The sequence below is a fragment of the Rhincodon typus genome, chromosome 17, assembly GCF_021869965.1.
Source record: "Rhincodon typus isolate 14 chromosome 17, sRhiTyp1.1, whole genome shotgun sequence".
In the NCBI taxonomy this organism is placed as follows: domain Eukaryota; kingdom Metazoa; phylum Chordata; class Chondrichthyes; order Orectolobiformes; family Rhincodontidae; genus Rhincodon; species Rhincodon typus.
The window spans coordinates 6,880,423-6,897,019 of NC_063348.1; the positions used below are offsets into that span (position 1 = coordinate 6,880,423).

At 42.4% G+C, this 16,597-nt stretch overlaps 1 protein-coding gene across 1 annotated transcript in view; it reads right to left on the bottom strand.

Moving 5' to 3' along the window:
* The window catches only part of pidd1 (p53-induced death domain protein 1), a 63,334-nt gene that overhangs the window by 7,377 nt on the left and 39,360 nt on the right, over positions 1-16,597 (bottom strand). The window contains exons 10-14 of the mRNA XM_048607094.1: positions 15,756-15,906; positions 12,145-12,268; positions 9,875-9,993; positions 1,997-2,104; positions 1,340-1,412 (exon numbers count right to left, since the gene is read on the bottom strand). Coding sequence (XP_048463051.1) covers positions 1,340-1,412; positions 1,997-2,104; positions 9,875-9,993; positions 12,145-12,268; positions 15,756-15,906 — 575 coding nt within the window. The remainder of the gene's footprint in view (positions 1-1,339; positions 1,413-1,996; positions 2,105-9,874; positions 9,994-12,144; positions 12,269-15,755; positions 15,907-16,597) is intronic.

Here is a 16,597-nt window from a genome sequence, read left to right on the forward strand (position 1 = left end):
AAAATGCTCAAAAAGGTAACAGTTTGTGAAAGTGTCCGAGGGCTCAACCAATGTCACAACTTACTACTTTCCAGAGGGCACCTGTGGCAGATTGATAGTGTCCCATCTCTGGGCCAGGAGGCCTGGATTCAATCCACACCTGCTCCAAACGTGTATCGTAACATCTCTGAACAGGCTGATTACAAAATATCTATAACTTTCCACAAAAAAGGGTCTCACTCTGCTTTTTACTGGAGTCAGATCGGGACCCAATTTCAAACATATTCTTCCATTCTCTCATTGAAATGGTGTCCATTAACATGGAAATGGAATTATATTGCTCCCAAATGCACATGTAATGATCCAAGTTACAAATGACCCTCAATGATTTTAACCAAAAAACCAAAATTGCTGCAGAAACTCCGCCGATCTGGCAGCACATGTGGAGAGAAGGCAGAATTAACACTTCGAGTCCAGTGATGCTTCTTCAGAACCTCAATGACCTTCCTTTAATGCACCTACTTGTTCCATTTGCACCATGCAAGTTGGAAAAAAGCCACTTAACATATTAACAGGCCGCTAAACTGTTAAGTATTTTGATAATGCAAATCAGAGAGAGCACAAACAGGAATATTTATCAGTTTTGATTTTAAAAAATTCAAACCCTACTCCTCAGTTAGCGCAGGACATTTTTAAGCAGTTGGACCCAAGCAATAAATTGAAAATTTATTTTGAGGCTCATATCCTCTGAGGTCATGGCCAGACACTGATGTGATCTAACAAGCAATGAATGACAATAGCATTGTCGACATTGCTGATCTATCTTTGGCTTTTGCCAGGGGAGGAGTGTCAATAATTTATCAAGTGCTGCAGTTAATGGACATTTAAGCATTCCTATATATTTAGACTCTACAATGGTATGCTAGTCGAGTCCTGCAGTGACCACCAATTCAAATCACATATGCGATTTCATCATGGTTTAATGATTACAATTCTGTGTTTACCAATTAACTATTATTAAAAATTACACAGAAGGAGAAAAAGACATAAATACTCACTAATAACAACATCTGTCTCTTAAAATCAGATTACTTTGTGTTGTCTTTAAAATATTTTTAAATGTTGGCGGCAAATTAGCACAATTGAAAAGAATCTAATTTTTACTGTCACTATAAAGATTAAAATGTCTCTGTTGAACGATATCAGAATTAGACAAACTCATATTTCTCCTGCAAGAAGCCTTTTTGGGCTCTTTTTAAGATACAAATGATTGGATCTGAGAATTCATGGTGCTGGCAGACACTGGGTCAGTAAGTACAAAACAAAACAATTAAACACTGGTAAAATAACACAGTCTCACCTTCATCACCTAGATTTAATGGTGGATAGGATGGATCCGTTCTGGGTTCATTGTGAAGTCTTGATTTCTGCTTCTGGAGAAAATGCATCAGGTTTTTTAAAAGCCACACTTGAAAGTGGAAAATAAACTGTACGCAAACAAATAACATTTATAGCAGTCTAATGTCAGTAACAGAACATTATAGGTTCAAGCCCCACTCTTCAACTTGAGCCTATAATCTAGGTGGGGCCCATCAGTGCACTACTGAGGAATCAGGCATTATCAGAGATGCCATCCTGTAGGGCAAGCAATTAAGTCAAATATCACTTTGGCTGTGACACCACTTCAGATAAACTTTAAAGAATGTGTGGCACTACTTCTAAAAAAGGATGCATTCTCTAGGCCTATACTTCTGCCTTAATTAGCCTAGTAAAATCAGATTAACTGCTTTAATTCACTGCTATTAATGGGATCTTGCTGTGTACAAGATGGCTTCTATGTTTGCCAACAGAAGAACAGTCACTGCACTTTAATTCCTGAAACGTGACAGTGTCGATTAAACACGAGCCTTTCTCTCTCCCCTTAAAAAATCTAATATGCACTGATCCTACTGCAGTAGCACAAATTTTATTTTAATTCTCTAAAATAAAACAACATTAAGAAAATGACGCAGCTTACAGGCAATTTGATTGGCAAAGTGGCCAGCCACATCGAATCAGGGCCTTTTCGCTTCTTAGCAGCTTCCTCGGGAATATTTTCTGGCAAGGATCCTCTGTAAAAGGAAACCTAGAATGAAGACCAGCAAAACACCATTATATTATGTGATCTTTCATCCATGTACAGGATCTATTTTGTAGAAATCCCTGATGAGGAACAATGTAGCTGCAGATGGATTGGCTGTAGAGCTGTTAAACACCATCACAGAGATGTAGAGCACAGACTGAAGTCTACACTTCCTCATGGCAAGTCTCCAAAATCTGCCAAAGCAAACAATAAAGGCAAGATGGTTCTTTACAAGGAAGCCTGGCTTTTAGTGTACCTCCCAACAGCTCTGCCTGAAGGCTGAGAGCCAATAACCTTCTCGCGATCTCTGTTGGAGAACTCTACACAAGGGGAAAAGCGAAATATTTCATGAAAGCAAAGCTTTCTCAATTTGATTCCTTATTAACAATTGATTGATGTGAAAGCACACGTTCCCCAGGACAACAAGAATGGAAGAAATAGGAGCAGGAGCAGACTATATGATCCCTTGAGAGTTGATTGTGCTATGGCTTTATCTCAGCTTCCTGCCTCTCCCTTTTAACTCTCTTGCTTTTCCAGCAACCAATCCAAAACAGTCAGTCAAAAATATAATCATTTAATTCCAAAACTTTTTTTGAAACCAAACAGTTTAATGTTTAAATTTCATTCTCCGAAGATTTGCCTCAACTGTAACCAACCATCCTAAATAACTAAGCTAAAAGGGCCTTTTTGTAGCATAGGATGTTGTAATTTTCACTCTGCACTGCAGATAGCTCTGAAAAGTCAAAGTCAAAGGGTAAATTCAGCAATCACATGCTGGAAGCAGAGAGCCACACACAAAGAAAATCTTAAACACTGAATCACTGATTGTCTGACCCACCCTCCCACTGACCTCAGTACAGATCAAATAAAAACATGCACACAGAACAGTAATTATCCCACAGGCTCCTGAAGGGAATACAGAAAACAATGGCTAACTTATGGATAACCCCCACCATAACACCAAACGCAAAAAGCACTTAAACTCTTAATTAGAAGGATGGACAAATGGCATGCAATGAATGAAGGAACTGCTCCTGCCTTACCAGCAAGATATTAATGCAAATTTAAGCAATGCAACCATGTTTCCAATAAAATTTTGTTGTCACTAATAAATCAGAGATGGAGATTCAGATTGAAGTAGTCTGAATTGCAGCTGCTTCAACAACCAACATCTTATTAAGTGAAGTTAACCCTAGTCTTATGCTTCTGCTTCTTTATTAAGTAACTGATGTGAAATTTCATGCATTGCCAGGATAATGCATGCTCTGTCATCAGATAATCTATACAGTTAGAGAAAGCGATCAGCATAATCGTGAGATATTAAATGAAGCAATTCCATTTGACATTTAAAGTTTGTAAACCACAGATCCACATTCCCTCTCAGGTTTGAAAAGTAGGGGAGTTCTCCCCAGTGTCAATATTTATCCCTCACCCAGCTCCACCAGCTGAAGATCATTTAGTCATTGACCTCATTCCTGCTTGTGTGGCCTTACTGTTTGCATTTTACTACATTGCAATAGTAATTGCATTTCAAAAGGTATCCTATTAGTTTTGGACATTGAGGTTGCAAACAAGTGCAAGATTTTAAAAATTTGTTTATAAATAAATCAGTAGAATAAAAGCCCCCGAATTATTAAAATAAACAGCAAATTTTTCTTAGAAGCTAAAGAGAAAATGATAATTGTTAACTAAGAGGAGGAGATGCTTAACAATTACTTTGTTTCAGTATCTACAAAAGATAAGGTTACTGGGGAGAGAAAGTCTTGATCAGATAAAGATGAGTTGAAAGATATGACAATGAATAAAACAAAATAATTAGTGAAGTATGTTAAGCTAAGACAAAATGTTAAGATCAAATGGATGCATCCCAGGAACTTGATTAGAAATTGGGGGAGAAAAGGCAAAGGCTTTTGAAATATTTCAGAATTCTACTGAGAGAGAATGTGTGCCAGAGAACTGGAGAGTGACCAATATTATGTACGGTTTGGAAAAGGGAGATGGAACTAAGGGGTTGGGTTGAAATAGGCAGGGAGGAAGCTCCTATGGAGCAAAAACACTCACATAAAGCAGTTGGCCTGTTTCAGAGCTTCAAATTTTGTCATTCCACAAAACTGATTTAATTGCTGCGAAAGCTGGATCATGTATTCTGAGCGCTTTAATGTGGACAGAAACTTTATGTCAGCAACTTTTCAATCAGGCAGCAAATTTAGGACAGGAAAAGCTCCAACTACACTTTTATATCTGGGTCCTAAGGCCCAGAGTAGCTTTTTTCAAGACTGTGGGCTGAATTTAAATGGAAATCTGCTAAGTGTCAATTTTTGGTAAATTTTCTGGAGGGTTTCTCTCTCTCTGATGCTTAGCAAGAATCCTCATGCCATTTTCTGAAATTTGTCACTTTACATATGCACCACGCCCCTACAACCCCCATGGTCATCACACCTTCCCTCTCGTCACTAGCAGACGTACTCGCCACTGCTGTGCCCTACAGCGTTCCTGCTAACCTGCCATATTTAAAATGCCCTTGCGCACTATGCCTAGCTCTGTCAGTCTGAAGCTGCCCTGCACAGAGAATGTGAATTGCCCCAGACATACAGTCATAGAGTTTTACACTACGGAAACAGATCCTTCGATCCAACTCACCCATGCCAAGCAGATACCCTAAATTAATCTAGTCCCATTTGTTAGCATTTCGCCCATATCCCTCTAAACCCTTCCTATTTGTGTACCAATCCAGATGCCTTTTAATTGTACCAGCCTTCACCATTTCTTCTGGCAGCTCATTCTATACACGCACCACATTCTGCACGAAAAAGTTGCCCCTTATAAATCTCTCTCCTCTCACCTTAAACCTATGTCCTCTAGTTTAGGACTCTGGAAGAGACCTTGTCTATTCACTCAATCCATGCCCCTCATGATTTTATAAACCTCTATAAGGTCACCCCTCAGCCTCCGACACTCCAGGGAAAATAGCTCCAGCCTATTCGGCCTCTCCCTATAGCTCAAACCCTCCAACCCTGGCAACATCCTTGTAAATTTTTTCTGAACCTTTTGAAGTTTCACAACATCCTTGCTACAGCAGGGAGACCAGAATTGAACACAGTATTCCAAAAGTGGCCTAACCAATATCCTCTAGAGCCACAACATGACCTCCCAACTCCCATACACAATGCATTGACTAATGAAGGCAAGCATACCAAACGCCTTCTTCACTATCAATCCACCTGTGACTCCATTTTCAAGGAACTGTGAACCTGTTCTCCAAGGTCTCTTTGTTCAGCAACACTTCCCAGGATCTTACCATTAAGTGTATAAGTCCTGCCCTGATTTGCCTTTCCAAAATGCAGCACCTCACATTTATCTAATCTGCCACTGCTCAGCACACTGGCCCATCTGATCAAGATCTCATTGTATTCTGACGTAACCTCCTTCACTGTCCACTGCACCTCCAATTTTGGTGTCATCTGCAAACTTACTAACCATACTTCCTGGGTTCACATCCAAATCATTCATACAAACGACGAAAAGCAGTGGACCCAGCACCGATCCTTGTGGCACACCACTGGTCACAGGTCTCCAGTCTGAAAAACAACACTCCAACACCACCCTCTGTCTTCTACCTTTGAGCCAGTTCTGTATCCAAGTGGCTAGTTCTCCCTGTATTCCATGTGCTCTAAACTTGCTAACCAGTCTACCATGAGGAACCTTGTCAAATGCTGTACTGAAGTCCATACAGATCACATCCACCACTCTGCCTTCATCAATCCTCTTTGTTACTTCTTCAAAAAACTCAATCAAGTTAGGCAGACAGAGGAAAATTGGTTTTTCATTTTGCCAGCAGGGGACCTGAAGGTCCTGGTGGACAGGGTGGTGCAGAGGGGCACCGGCCGCTTCCCTCAGGAATGACTGCGGAGACTACACCACCAAACCCTGCTAGCTTTGTCCAAGGTTGACATCCGGCTCAGTGCTGTTTCCATGGTGTGGAGGAACAAGCAACTGTGCAGGAAGAAGGTCAGTGATCTTCTCTGCTCTGCCATAAGGGCCACCATCGCCTCTCTGCTACTTCACATTCACTCTTTCTCTTCTACTGCACACAATTCCCACCAAGACTCATGGTGTGCCACTCTCACTATTATAAGCAGTGTTGTCCCTCACTCGCTCTCATCAAACACTCCCAGACTACGAGAATCAGAGAATCCCGACAGTGTGGAAGCAGGGTATTCAGCCCATCATGTCCACACCGACTCTCCAAAGAGCATCCCACCCCGACCCACCGTATCGCTGTAACACTACATTTCCCATGGCTAATCCACCTAGCCTGCACATCCCTGGATACTGTGGGTAATTTAGCATGGCCAATCCACCTAACCTGCACATCTTCGGACTGTGGGAGGAAACCGGAGCACCCTAAGGAAACCCACGCAGACACGGGGAGAATGTGGAAACTCCACACAGTCGCCTGATAGTGGAATCAAACCCGGGTCCCTGGCGCTGTGAGGCAGCAGTGCTAACCACTGAGCCACCGTGCTGCCCTGCACATCCTCTGCTTTGCTTGTTCACTACCTCAGGACACCTTTCCCTCCACCTGCACCAGCACCAACAGCTGTGCCATGAACTTTCATCTCACTCAATCCCTCCCTTTGTCTCATTCCAGGGGAAAGCACCCCACACTAGGACAGAGAGAACTAAGGTGGGTGGTGGGCTGCCTAACATTTGGCTCAATGCCTTGTGAGGATAGGATCCTGGCCCAGGCCGGTGAGGACTGTGGCCATTCGGTGAATCTGAAACTCCCCTGTCTCAGCAACCAGTTGTCCATAAATGAGCCACTGTCCCATTGCCACCACTGAGAATGAATTCTTAATATTCCATAACTGCTACCCTTTATTTGTGACACATTCTCTCTTTTGTCTCCTCCAGATACAAGTGGAATCTGCACAGTTTCCACTGTCAAGAGGTTGACCCTGCAAGACATCTCTTCCATCACTTTGAAGAAAAGCCCCTGGTCATTGGTACTCAGAACACTGCCAGAGATTAGGGACCTGCTCAGCATTAAGACAGGCAAGGATCCCAAGGTGTCAGCTATGAATAAGTTCAAACAAATACACAAGCAGAGAGAGGTGCAGTGGGCAGGTTTGTCAGAGACACTGGGCAAACTGACTCGAAGGTTGGAGGACTCCACTAAGGATGTTCGCATCCTGCTGCCTCTGGCTGCCTCCATGGACGTCAGACATCTGCTATTAAGAGTCAGGTGCAGAAAAAAGATGGGGGACCTGCTGAGGTACATCCAGGGTCTGCTGGATGTATGCTAGTACCTGGACTCCTAGGACCTGCTCAGCTGGGGTTGGGGGTGGGGGGCGGGGGAAGGGATACAGCGAGGGACCTGAACCTCACTGTAGGTGCCTCTTCTTCAGGAGACAGTGCAGTACCATTAGTCATCAAGCTAGAGGATCGACCACATAGAAATCTCCTCTCAGGACATTCCAGAGGTGGTGAGGCCTTTTACCTTCACCCTTACCGCTGCCCTCACCCCTACCTCTGGCTAGGATACATTCAGCATATCTGGGCCCTCCACACACAAACACACCCGGGATCACCCGACCTATAACTCCAAGGCCAGCAGTTGTAGGACAGGCTCTTTCCATCACAGGACTGCACTAGGATGTAGAGGGAGGCAAAGGAAGAACACCTTTTGCCAGGACACAAATGGGGGACACGTCACTTTAAATACATTCTCACATTTATAAATATACATTCACTTTTCATTATCAGCTGTGCGAACAGATGTCTGTCTAGACATGTGATTATAACACTGAAGGTACAGAGTCTAGCCATCCTTAGTATTACCCAATGTTCGATGGCTCAAGAAGTGAAGTGAGCAGCTCCTGCATCACAGGCAGGGTATGGGGCCATAGGAAGTACTCACTACTTTAGCTGCTAGGGTGAATCTTTTCATGAATTCACCATAGCCATTAATGGAATGGGTTCCTGATGCTGCAGGATGTGGTCACCATTGCTTGGGGCAAGGATCTACACTCCACACAGGAGGTAAGCATGGAAACATAGAAGATAGGAGCAGGAGGAGGCCATTCAGCGCTTCGAGCCTCCTTTGCCATTCTTCACAATCATGGCTGATTGTCCAGCTCAATAACCTAATCCTGCTTTCTCTCCATAACCTTTGATCCCATTCACCCCATATCTAGTCGCCTCTTGAATACATTCAGTGTTTTGGTATCAACTACTTCCTGTGGTAATGAATTCCACAGGGTCACCACTCTTTGGGCGAAGAAATGTCTTCTTATCTCCGTCCTAAATGGTCTACTCCGAATCGTCATACTGTGACCCCTGGTCATACGTAAGGTTCAAGAATAACGCTTTGCGATCATAGGTGTCTTTCACCTGTACTTTGTGAGTATCTCTTTAATGTTATTGCCCTGTGGAGGGCCTCAGCTTGCAGGAAAATGGAGCCCCCTCCCTCAGAGAACAACACACTCACTACACCCACTCCAGGTATGGTGGAAGCCATTTTCATCTACATTACGCACTTACTGTTTGGATAAGGATGGAAGGAAACAATGGTTGCAAATCACAGATGGAGTCACAGACTCAGCCTCTCAGTCTAGGTGAATCTTCTCCCCTGCAAACAAATTTTCATTTTCCCCTTCTTAGTTGCCCTCCCTGTCGACCCCATCAGCTTTGATCTTGCCCACATGCCCATTCAAGGCGCTCATTTCAATATTCATCTCCCCACCATACACACAGAGTCCCAGGCAAAGCCTGGCATTGTGCCAGATATACCAATACACTGTGTCCCCAGGGGGTGCTGAGTGTCGATTAACCGCCCTTCTGCAATTGGCAACTCTTTCCTTCTGATGCACTACTGTCTCCCCCACTTCACAACTTTTCCCCTCCCTGGATCCCACCATTGTGCCTCCAATCTCCACAACTGAGTTCCCTGACTTTTCTCCTGCAACAACGGCCCATAATCACCAACGTGATTTTCAGTGGATGATCCCTCAGGACTGTCTGTGGTCCACCTCTTGACCGACTTGGATAGACATCTCTGCCTGATAATGGTACAACTCTTCAGCTACTCTCTGGACTGGTTGCACTGGACCTACAGAATTGTCAAAGATTCCAAGTCACAAATTTTAACAGGTAAGCTCTCCCCATTGTCGATATTTATCTCTTGCAGTACGTCTCTAACAACTAGAGTACAGAAAGCATGTGATATACAGGTTTGGTTCAGAGTCTGCAGGCATTGAGACCCAGTGGTGCTGTTGACAATTTGAGAATTGTGTTGCACATCCCAGGGCTCTCAAACAGCTTACACACGATATATCACCAGAACAAGCACCTCTTATACAGCATGGTCCAAAATTAAGAAGCTATCCTGGATTTTGGGAGTAAATATTACCTATCAATAAACTGTTGAGCTTTTGACTGTGGCAATGTAGAGTCTCAGTAATCATAGAATCCCTACAGTGTGGAAACAGGCCCTTCGGCCCAACAAGTCCACACCAACCCTTGCAGCATCCCACCCAGACCCATCCCCCTATAATCCACCTAACCTGCACATGTTTGGACTGTGGGCGGAAACCGGAGCACCCGAAGGAAACCCACGCAGACAGGGGGAGAATGTGCAAACTCCACACAGACAGTTGCCTGGGGCTGGAATTGAACCCAGGTCCCTGGCGCTGTGAGGCTGCAGTGCTAACCACTGAGTCACCGTGCTGCCCTATCTTGATTCTATTTTTTGAAAAAGGGGACATCATTTACCTGTCCTTTCACAGCTTTTGTTTTTCTGTCAGCTTCAGTGGAGACATAAACCTCCTTACTGTTCTTCAGATGTGAGTAAAAGGTGAACCCAATCCTTCCATCTACACAGTCTGGTCGATCTGAAAGAAAAGCAAGCATTTAATGATCCACTACTGTACTATAGTGTGTGTGATTCATGAAAATTTTACCATCACTTATTTTAGATTCCTGAATTCTGCTCAAGTGGCACATGCGTTTTGCTTGTCTGAAGGGGTTTAATGATTAATTTAGTCCTGGTGATTTCTTTTAAAACACAGCATAAGAGGGAAAATTTTTGGAGATTAATGGGGTTTTCCTTTAACTGGGGGAGTTTACAAATGAACAAAATTAATAGAGTGTTTCATTAGGCTTTCATGTAGAATGATTGTGGAGATTATTTTTGGTCTGGGGAAACACACAGCACTTAGAAAGATGTTTCAATTTGGCAGTTTTGTGGAGGTCTTGGCTGAAACTGGATGTGTAAAGCACCTGAGAAAATTAGGTAATTTAGGACTGTTAAGAAACAGGTTACCTCAGTGTAAGGAGTTTAGTTTAAAAGGTGCAGACCAGAAGTGTTTGGTCAAAAGCCTGAAGAGGTTAATTGAAGCTGAGAAAGTCTAAGCTCAGAAGCCTTCACGAAGAGGATATCAGGTTCTAATTAGGAGGCATTGAAGTCACCATTAGGTTAAGCTTTTAAATGTGGACAGAAGTACTACAAGGGAGATTTTTGGGATTAATGGGATTGTATTTATTGTCTGTTTCTAAATATTTAAACTAGTACTGTATGAAGAGTTTGGTTTGATCTATATTATCATCAATTTTTGTGCAATAAACTCGTGCTTTATTGTTAAATCTGAATCTGAAGCTTGTGTGTTTGTGTTTCAGTGAAAGACAACCTCATTAAAATCACAAAAGACTGAAAATATTATCTATCAAGCTAGATTTCAGTCTAGAATCAGACTTGTGTAGCTGGGATCATTACAGTGCAAAAATGAACATTTAAAATATTAACTAGAAATCAATTAATTATGACTCCAATGCACACTTTCTCTGCTCCTTCCTAAGCCTGGGTATTGGTAATTGCCTGGCTTGATTATTTTAAAACTCAATTTAAATTTATCAACAATTGGCTAATCCTAACATGTTGTTTGTTCAGTTCACTCTGTATGTACATCAAAAAACACCACCAAGGGTTGTTATTTGGGAACACTATTATATAAAAATGAGGATGCTGCTTTATTCATATTGCATGATCCAAAATAACTCAGCACGCCACATTGTCTCATGTCACAACATGGGGAAGAAAACAGTGATCATGAATGCGCTAAAACATGCATCACATGATTTGAGTCAGAATCTCAAATCTGAAGTCAACATTTTGAGCAAACAAACTGGTTTACACTCACCAATTTGTGCAGCAGCACGTTGACTCACTTTTTATTGATGTCTCTCTTTTCCTCTTCCCCCAGAGCTGGTGTATAAACACCAAAACATGAGCAGTAGAGAAACCACTATGGGATGTGGCCCATAGGCTGCATTAATGTAAAGATATCCAGTATATATGCACACAGGGAGTTATGAACTATAGCATAATCCTGATCATGTTCTGATGATTACATCATGTACTTCAGTTTTACTTTGTTGTACATTTCTGAGTAAAAAAACTAAGAAAAAAATGTTCTCTAGCCTTGAAACACAAGCTTTCCTCAGTTTTTAAGCAGCTGTAAATGCAATTTTATAAAGAATATTCAATGCTTCCTGGAATCATTCTCTCCTGCAACTGAAACGAAAGCAGTGATCAAACGGAGAGTCTCTGCCTCAAAATGATCTTCATTCAACCTCCCTGGCTTTGTTCCAGAATGGATGCATCTGATTTGGTGATAGACATCTGGAATATATTAAGCTTTGCCTTTCCCAGTTCTCAATATGTGATCTTGAATTAACAGCTGGACAATCAGCCTATGGCATATTGACAGAAAATATACTGCTCTTCACTTGCAGTATAATAAATATTCCCAGCTGTCTGTCTGTTTAGAAAGTACATGAATTATAGTTAATGGATCAGGGAAATACAGCTCTTCGGAACTATCAATTTGCATGTGACAGTATATAATTTTAATGTTGATGCTTTTTAAATGGATATTATTATTAGACCAGAACTACAGTCTCCAAAACCAAATCACACTGGGACTGAGAACCTCGCAAGGCTCAAACATGTTTCAACCCAACACCATTAAATTTTATGACATTACCTGAATCAATTTTAATCCCTTTTTCAAATCCAGCAAAAAACTGTTCCCCTTCAAACATTTCGACAATATCGGATGGTTCAGGGCCACGATACCTGGTCTCCAACTTCTTGCAAACAGTTTCAACCTGAGCAATATATGGTCAAATTAAAAAAAAAACACAGGCAGAGGCAATCTCACAAGTGTTGTGAAATATAGACAAGCCTACAGAGGAGACAGTGGTGTAATGGTAATATTACTGCACCAGTAACCTAGAACACAATGACTCAGTGGTTAGCACTGCTGCCTCACAGAGCCAGGGACCTGGGTTCAATTCCACCCTCGGGTGACTGTCTGTGTGGAGTTTGCACGTTCTCCCTGTGTCTGTGTGGGTTTCCTCCAGGTGCTCCAGTTTCCTCCCACAGTCCAAAGATGTGCAGGCTACGTGGATTAGCCATGCTAAATTGCCCATAGTGTTCAGGATGTGTCGATTAGGTGGGTTATAGGAGTATGGATCTGGGTGGGATGCTCTGAGGGTCGGTGTGGACTTGATGGGCTGATAGGCCTGTTTCCACACTGTAGGGATTCTATGAAAATTCAGGCTAATGTTCTGGGGACAAGGGTTCAGATCTAGTGGCAGCTGGTGGAATTCAATTAGTAAGATCTGGAATTTAAAGCTAGTCACAGTGATGGCACGCAAGAAACTATCATTGTTTGTTGTAAAAATGATCTAGATCACTAATGTCTTTTAGAGAAAAAAAACTGCCAACTGGCCTACCTCTGTGACTCTAGACCCACAGTCTCATGATTGCAACAAGATCAGCCAGCTAAACCTCACAGAATATGGGCTGTTAATCCAGTCCAATCAGGGACATCTGGCTGACAGATAAAAAGGGGAGTGTCAGAGGTGAGATGCTGACACTCTGATTAGCTGACTCTGAACAAGGCAGGACTAAAGTCAAGGATTGTTCATTTGTAAATATAGGGTGATTTGGCAATGGGAAATGGCCTTTGTGGAATTATTTCACACAGCAATGTAGTTGACTCTTAGCTGGCCTTGGCAATAACCTAGCAAACCACTCAGTTCAAGAAAAATTACTGATGGGCAACAAATGATGCCCACATCATGAAAGAATAAAGAAAATGCTTGCAATGTTGAACTTCGGTCTTTCTCATGAAGGGTGTAAAACATTGTCATCGATGGCTTAAGGGAAGTTCTCTTGACCAAGTTAGAGTCATACTCTAGAGACTGAAGCTCAGTATCTAAATTGACATCCCAGTGCAAGACTGAGGGGATGTTGTGATCCTGAAGGTACTATTTTTCTGCATGGAAGGCTACACGGCACTCTCACCCTGAGTCACATTTTTCCGGGTTCAGGTGGTACTCCAGAAATGTGAACAGAAAAATAATAGTCAGCTCTCTAATGCAGTACTGAGGATGCACTGCAATGATGGAGGTGCCATTTTTGAGATCAAATGTTAAACTGCAACCGACAATCACCCTCTCAGGTGGGTGTAGAAGATTGCATGGCAAGCTTTCAAACACAAAAAGTGAGTTATTCCTAACATCCTGACCACTATTTAACCTGCAATCAATAGAGAAAAATAGATGATCTAATCATTGTTACATTGCTGTTATGAGATGTTCAGTTCAAATGGGCTGCCACATTTCATATATTTTTATTGTGGCTATGCTTCAAAAATTACTTCATCGGTTGTAAGGTTCTTTTGGGTGGCCTGTGATTTTGAAAGATTCAAAAAAGTGCAATTTTCCATTTTTTCTTTTTCTTTTCGAACAGACATTAAATTGAGGCCTGTCTGATTTATCACAGGGAGTTGTCCTGGCCAATATTTGTCCTTAAACCCATATTAAAGCAGATTAATAGATTATTGTCATATTGCACCTTGCAGTAAGTACAATTGTCAGCTTCATTTTCCATATAGCAACAACAAATAATCTGTATAAGTAAAAGGTAAAGTGCCATGGTCTTACCACACCATAGGGCTGCTCCCTCAGACGTCTTGGAGACATCTGCTCCTTGTATTGTTGAATTTTTAGTGTTGGATTACAGAACACAGAACAGGACAGCACAGGAGGAGGCCCTTCAGCCCACCATCTCTGTGCTGCCCATGATGGGTGGCATGGTGGCTCAGTGGTTAGCACCGCTGCCTTACAGCACCAGGGACCCAAGTTAGATTCCATCCTCAGGCAACCACCTGCGTACAGTTTGCATATTCTCCATGTGTCTGCATGGGCTTCCTCCAGGTGCTCCAGGTTCCTCCCACAGTCCAAAGATGTGCAGCTAGGGTGGATTGGCCATACTAAATTGTCCCATTGTGTCCAGGATGCACAGGCTGGGTGGGTTAGCCATGGGAAATATAGAGTTACAGGGATAGGGCAGGTCTGGGTGGGATGGTCTTCAGATGGTCAGTGTGGACTCAATGGGCCAAATGGCCTACTTCCACATTGTAGAATTCTATGATTCTATTCTAAACTAATCTCATCTGCCTGCGCACAGTCCATATCCTTCTATTCTCTGCCTGTTCATGTGTCTATCTAAATGCCCTTAAACTTTGCTATCGTATCTGCTTCAAGCACCTTTCCCGGTAGCATGTTCCAGTCACCTACTACGCTGTGTACTTTCCTTACACGTCCCCTTTCAACTTACCCCTCTCATCTTAAACCTATGACCTCTATTATTTGACATTTCCACCCTGGAAAAAAGACTCAGACTATCCACTCTTTTCATGCCTCTTATAATTTTATATACTTCGATCAGGTCACCGTTAAGCCTCCGACTCTCTTGAGAAAGCATTATAAGTTTGGCCAACCTCTCCTTCATGGCTAATACACTCCAATCCACGCAATATCTTTTTTGTACCCTCTCCAAAGCCTCCACATCCTTCCTAGTGTGGCAACCAGAGCTACACACAATACTCCAAATGTGGCCCAACTTAATTTTTATGCACAAACAAAAACAGAAATTGCTGGAAAATCTCAGCAGGTCCGGCAGTATCTGTGGAGAGAAAATCAGAGTTAACGTTTCTGGTTGGGTGACCTTTCCTCAGAAAGATTTACACAGTTGCAATGCGACTTGCCAACTTTTATACTGAGTGTTGGAATGACGAAGGCGAGCATGCTGTCTGAATTCTTTACCACCTTATCCATTTGCGTTATCGCTTTCAGGGAGCTAAGGACTTGGATCCCAAGATCCATCTGCATATCCCTCTGCTCCTAGGGGTCCAGCCATTTATAGTATACTTTTGTCTTGCATTTGACCTCTCAAAATGCATTACCTCACATCACTTGTCCAGATTAGAACAATCTCACAATACAAAGCATAGACTTGATAGCTGAATAGTGATGACTGGTGGCAGTTTAACCTAAGGGTCACTAAGCCTCAGGTGGGGCAGAGGTAGTAAGGGGCAGTCCTTCTTGGTAACCTCAGAGAGTACAGGAATTGAACCCACACTGTTGGCATCATTCTGTGTTGCAAACCAGCAGTCCAGTTAACTGATAATAACTGAGCACTTTAGAAGTACTTCATTGGCTGTAAAGCACTTTGGGACACCCTGAGGCATTGATAGGTATGATTTAAATACAAATCTTTCTTCTTTATGGAATAAAGCCCTACCTTGTGTTTAGGGACACATTGCAGGAAAATTTGCTCTGGGTCCTTCTTTCTCTGCAGCACCACAAAGTTGACCTGCCACTTCCGCAAGCGTTCGTATACTTTTTTAGCGATACCACCAACATATGTCTTAGTTGTGTACCACAACCAGTACCTGTTTAACCCAAAAACAAAGCATATTCATCATCAAGGAATTTGTCCTTAGAACTTACAAGTGTGATTCTTAAATTGTGCTGAGTGGGTGCTGAAGTCATTTCTCTGTCAAAAAAAAGGGAAAAAACTGCTTTTCTCAGAGCCAGCTCAAGGCCACTGTTACAACTGCATAGAGCAGAAATGCCCAAGAAACAACCAGAAGTCAGATCTGACAAGTGAGTTCCCATTATTCAATCCTCTACGTTTCTACATAGTAAGTGTATTGTTATTTGCATGCTGCTGTGCATCAATTTCTTCTTTCAACTTCCCAAACATGGAGGTCTGCAAAAGTCTGCTGTCACTCTTATTGATTTAGGCCAGTGAGGGAACAGCTTTTCCCAACAAAACAAATCTATAGAAATCTTTTGGGCTTTAGAAATTCAAAACACTGCAGAAGAGACACTAGATTCTAGCAGTTTGAGAAGACTGTGGAGTTGGTATCTAGTAATGGAATGGAATATCTAAGTCACAACACAAATTTTGATCCCTGAACTTCCAGACTAGTTTTAATCAGCTGAGGAAATAGAAGCAGAGATTTCTAGAGATAGCAAGAACTGCAGTCAATATAGTCAATATGGAACAAAGCAGCTCTGGAAATCTTTGATAACACAGTGTGGAGCTGGAGGCACACAGCAGGCCTGCTGCCTGTGTTC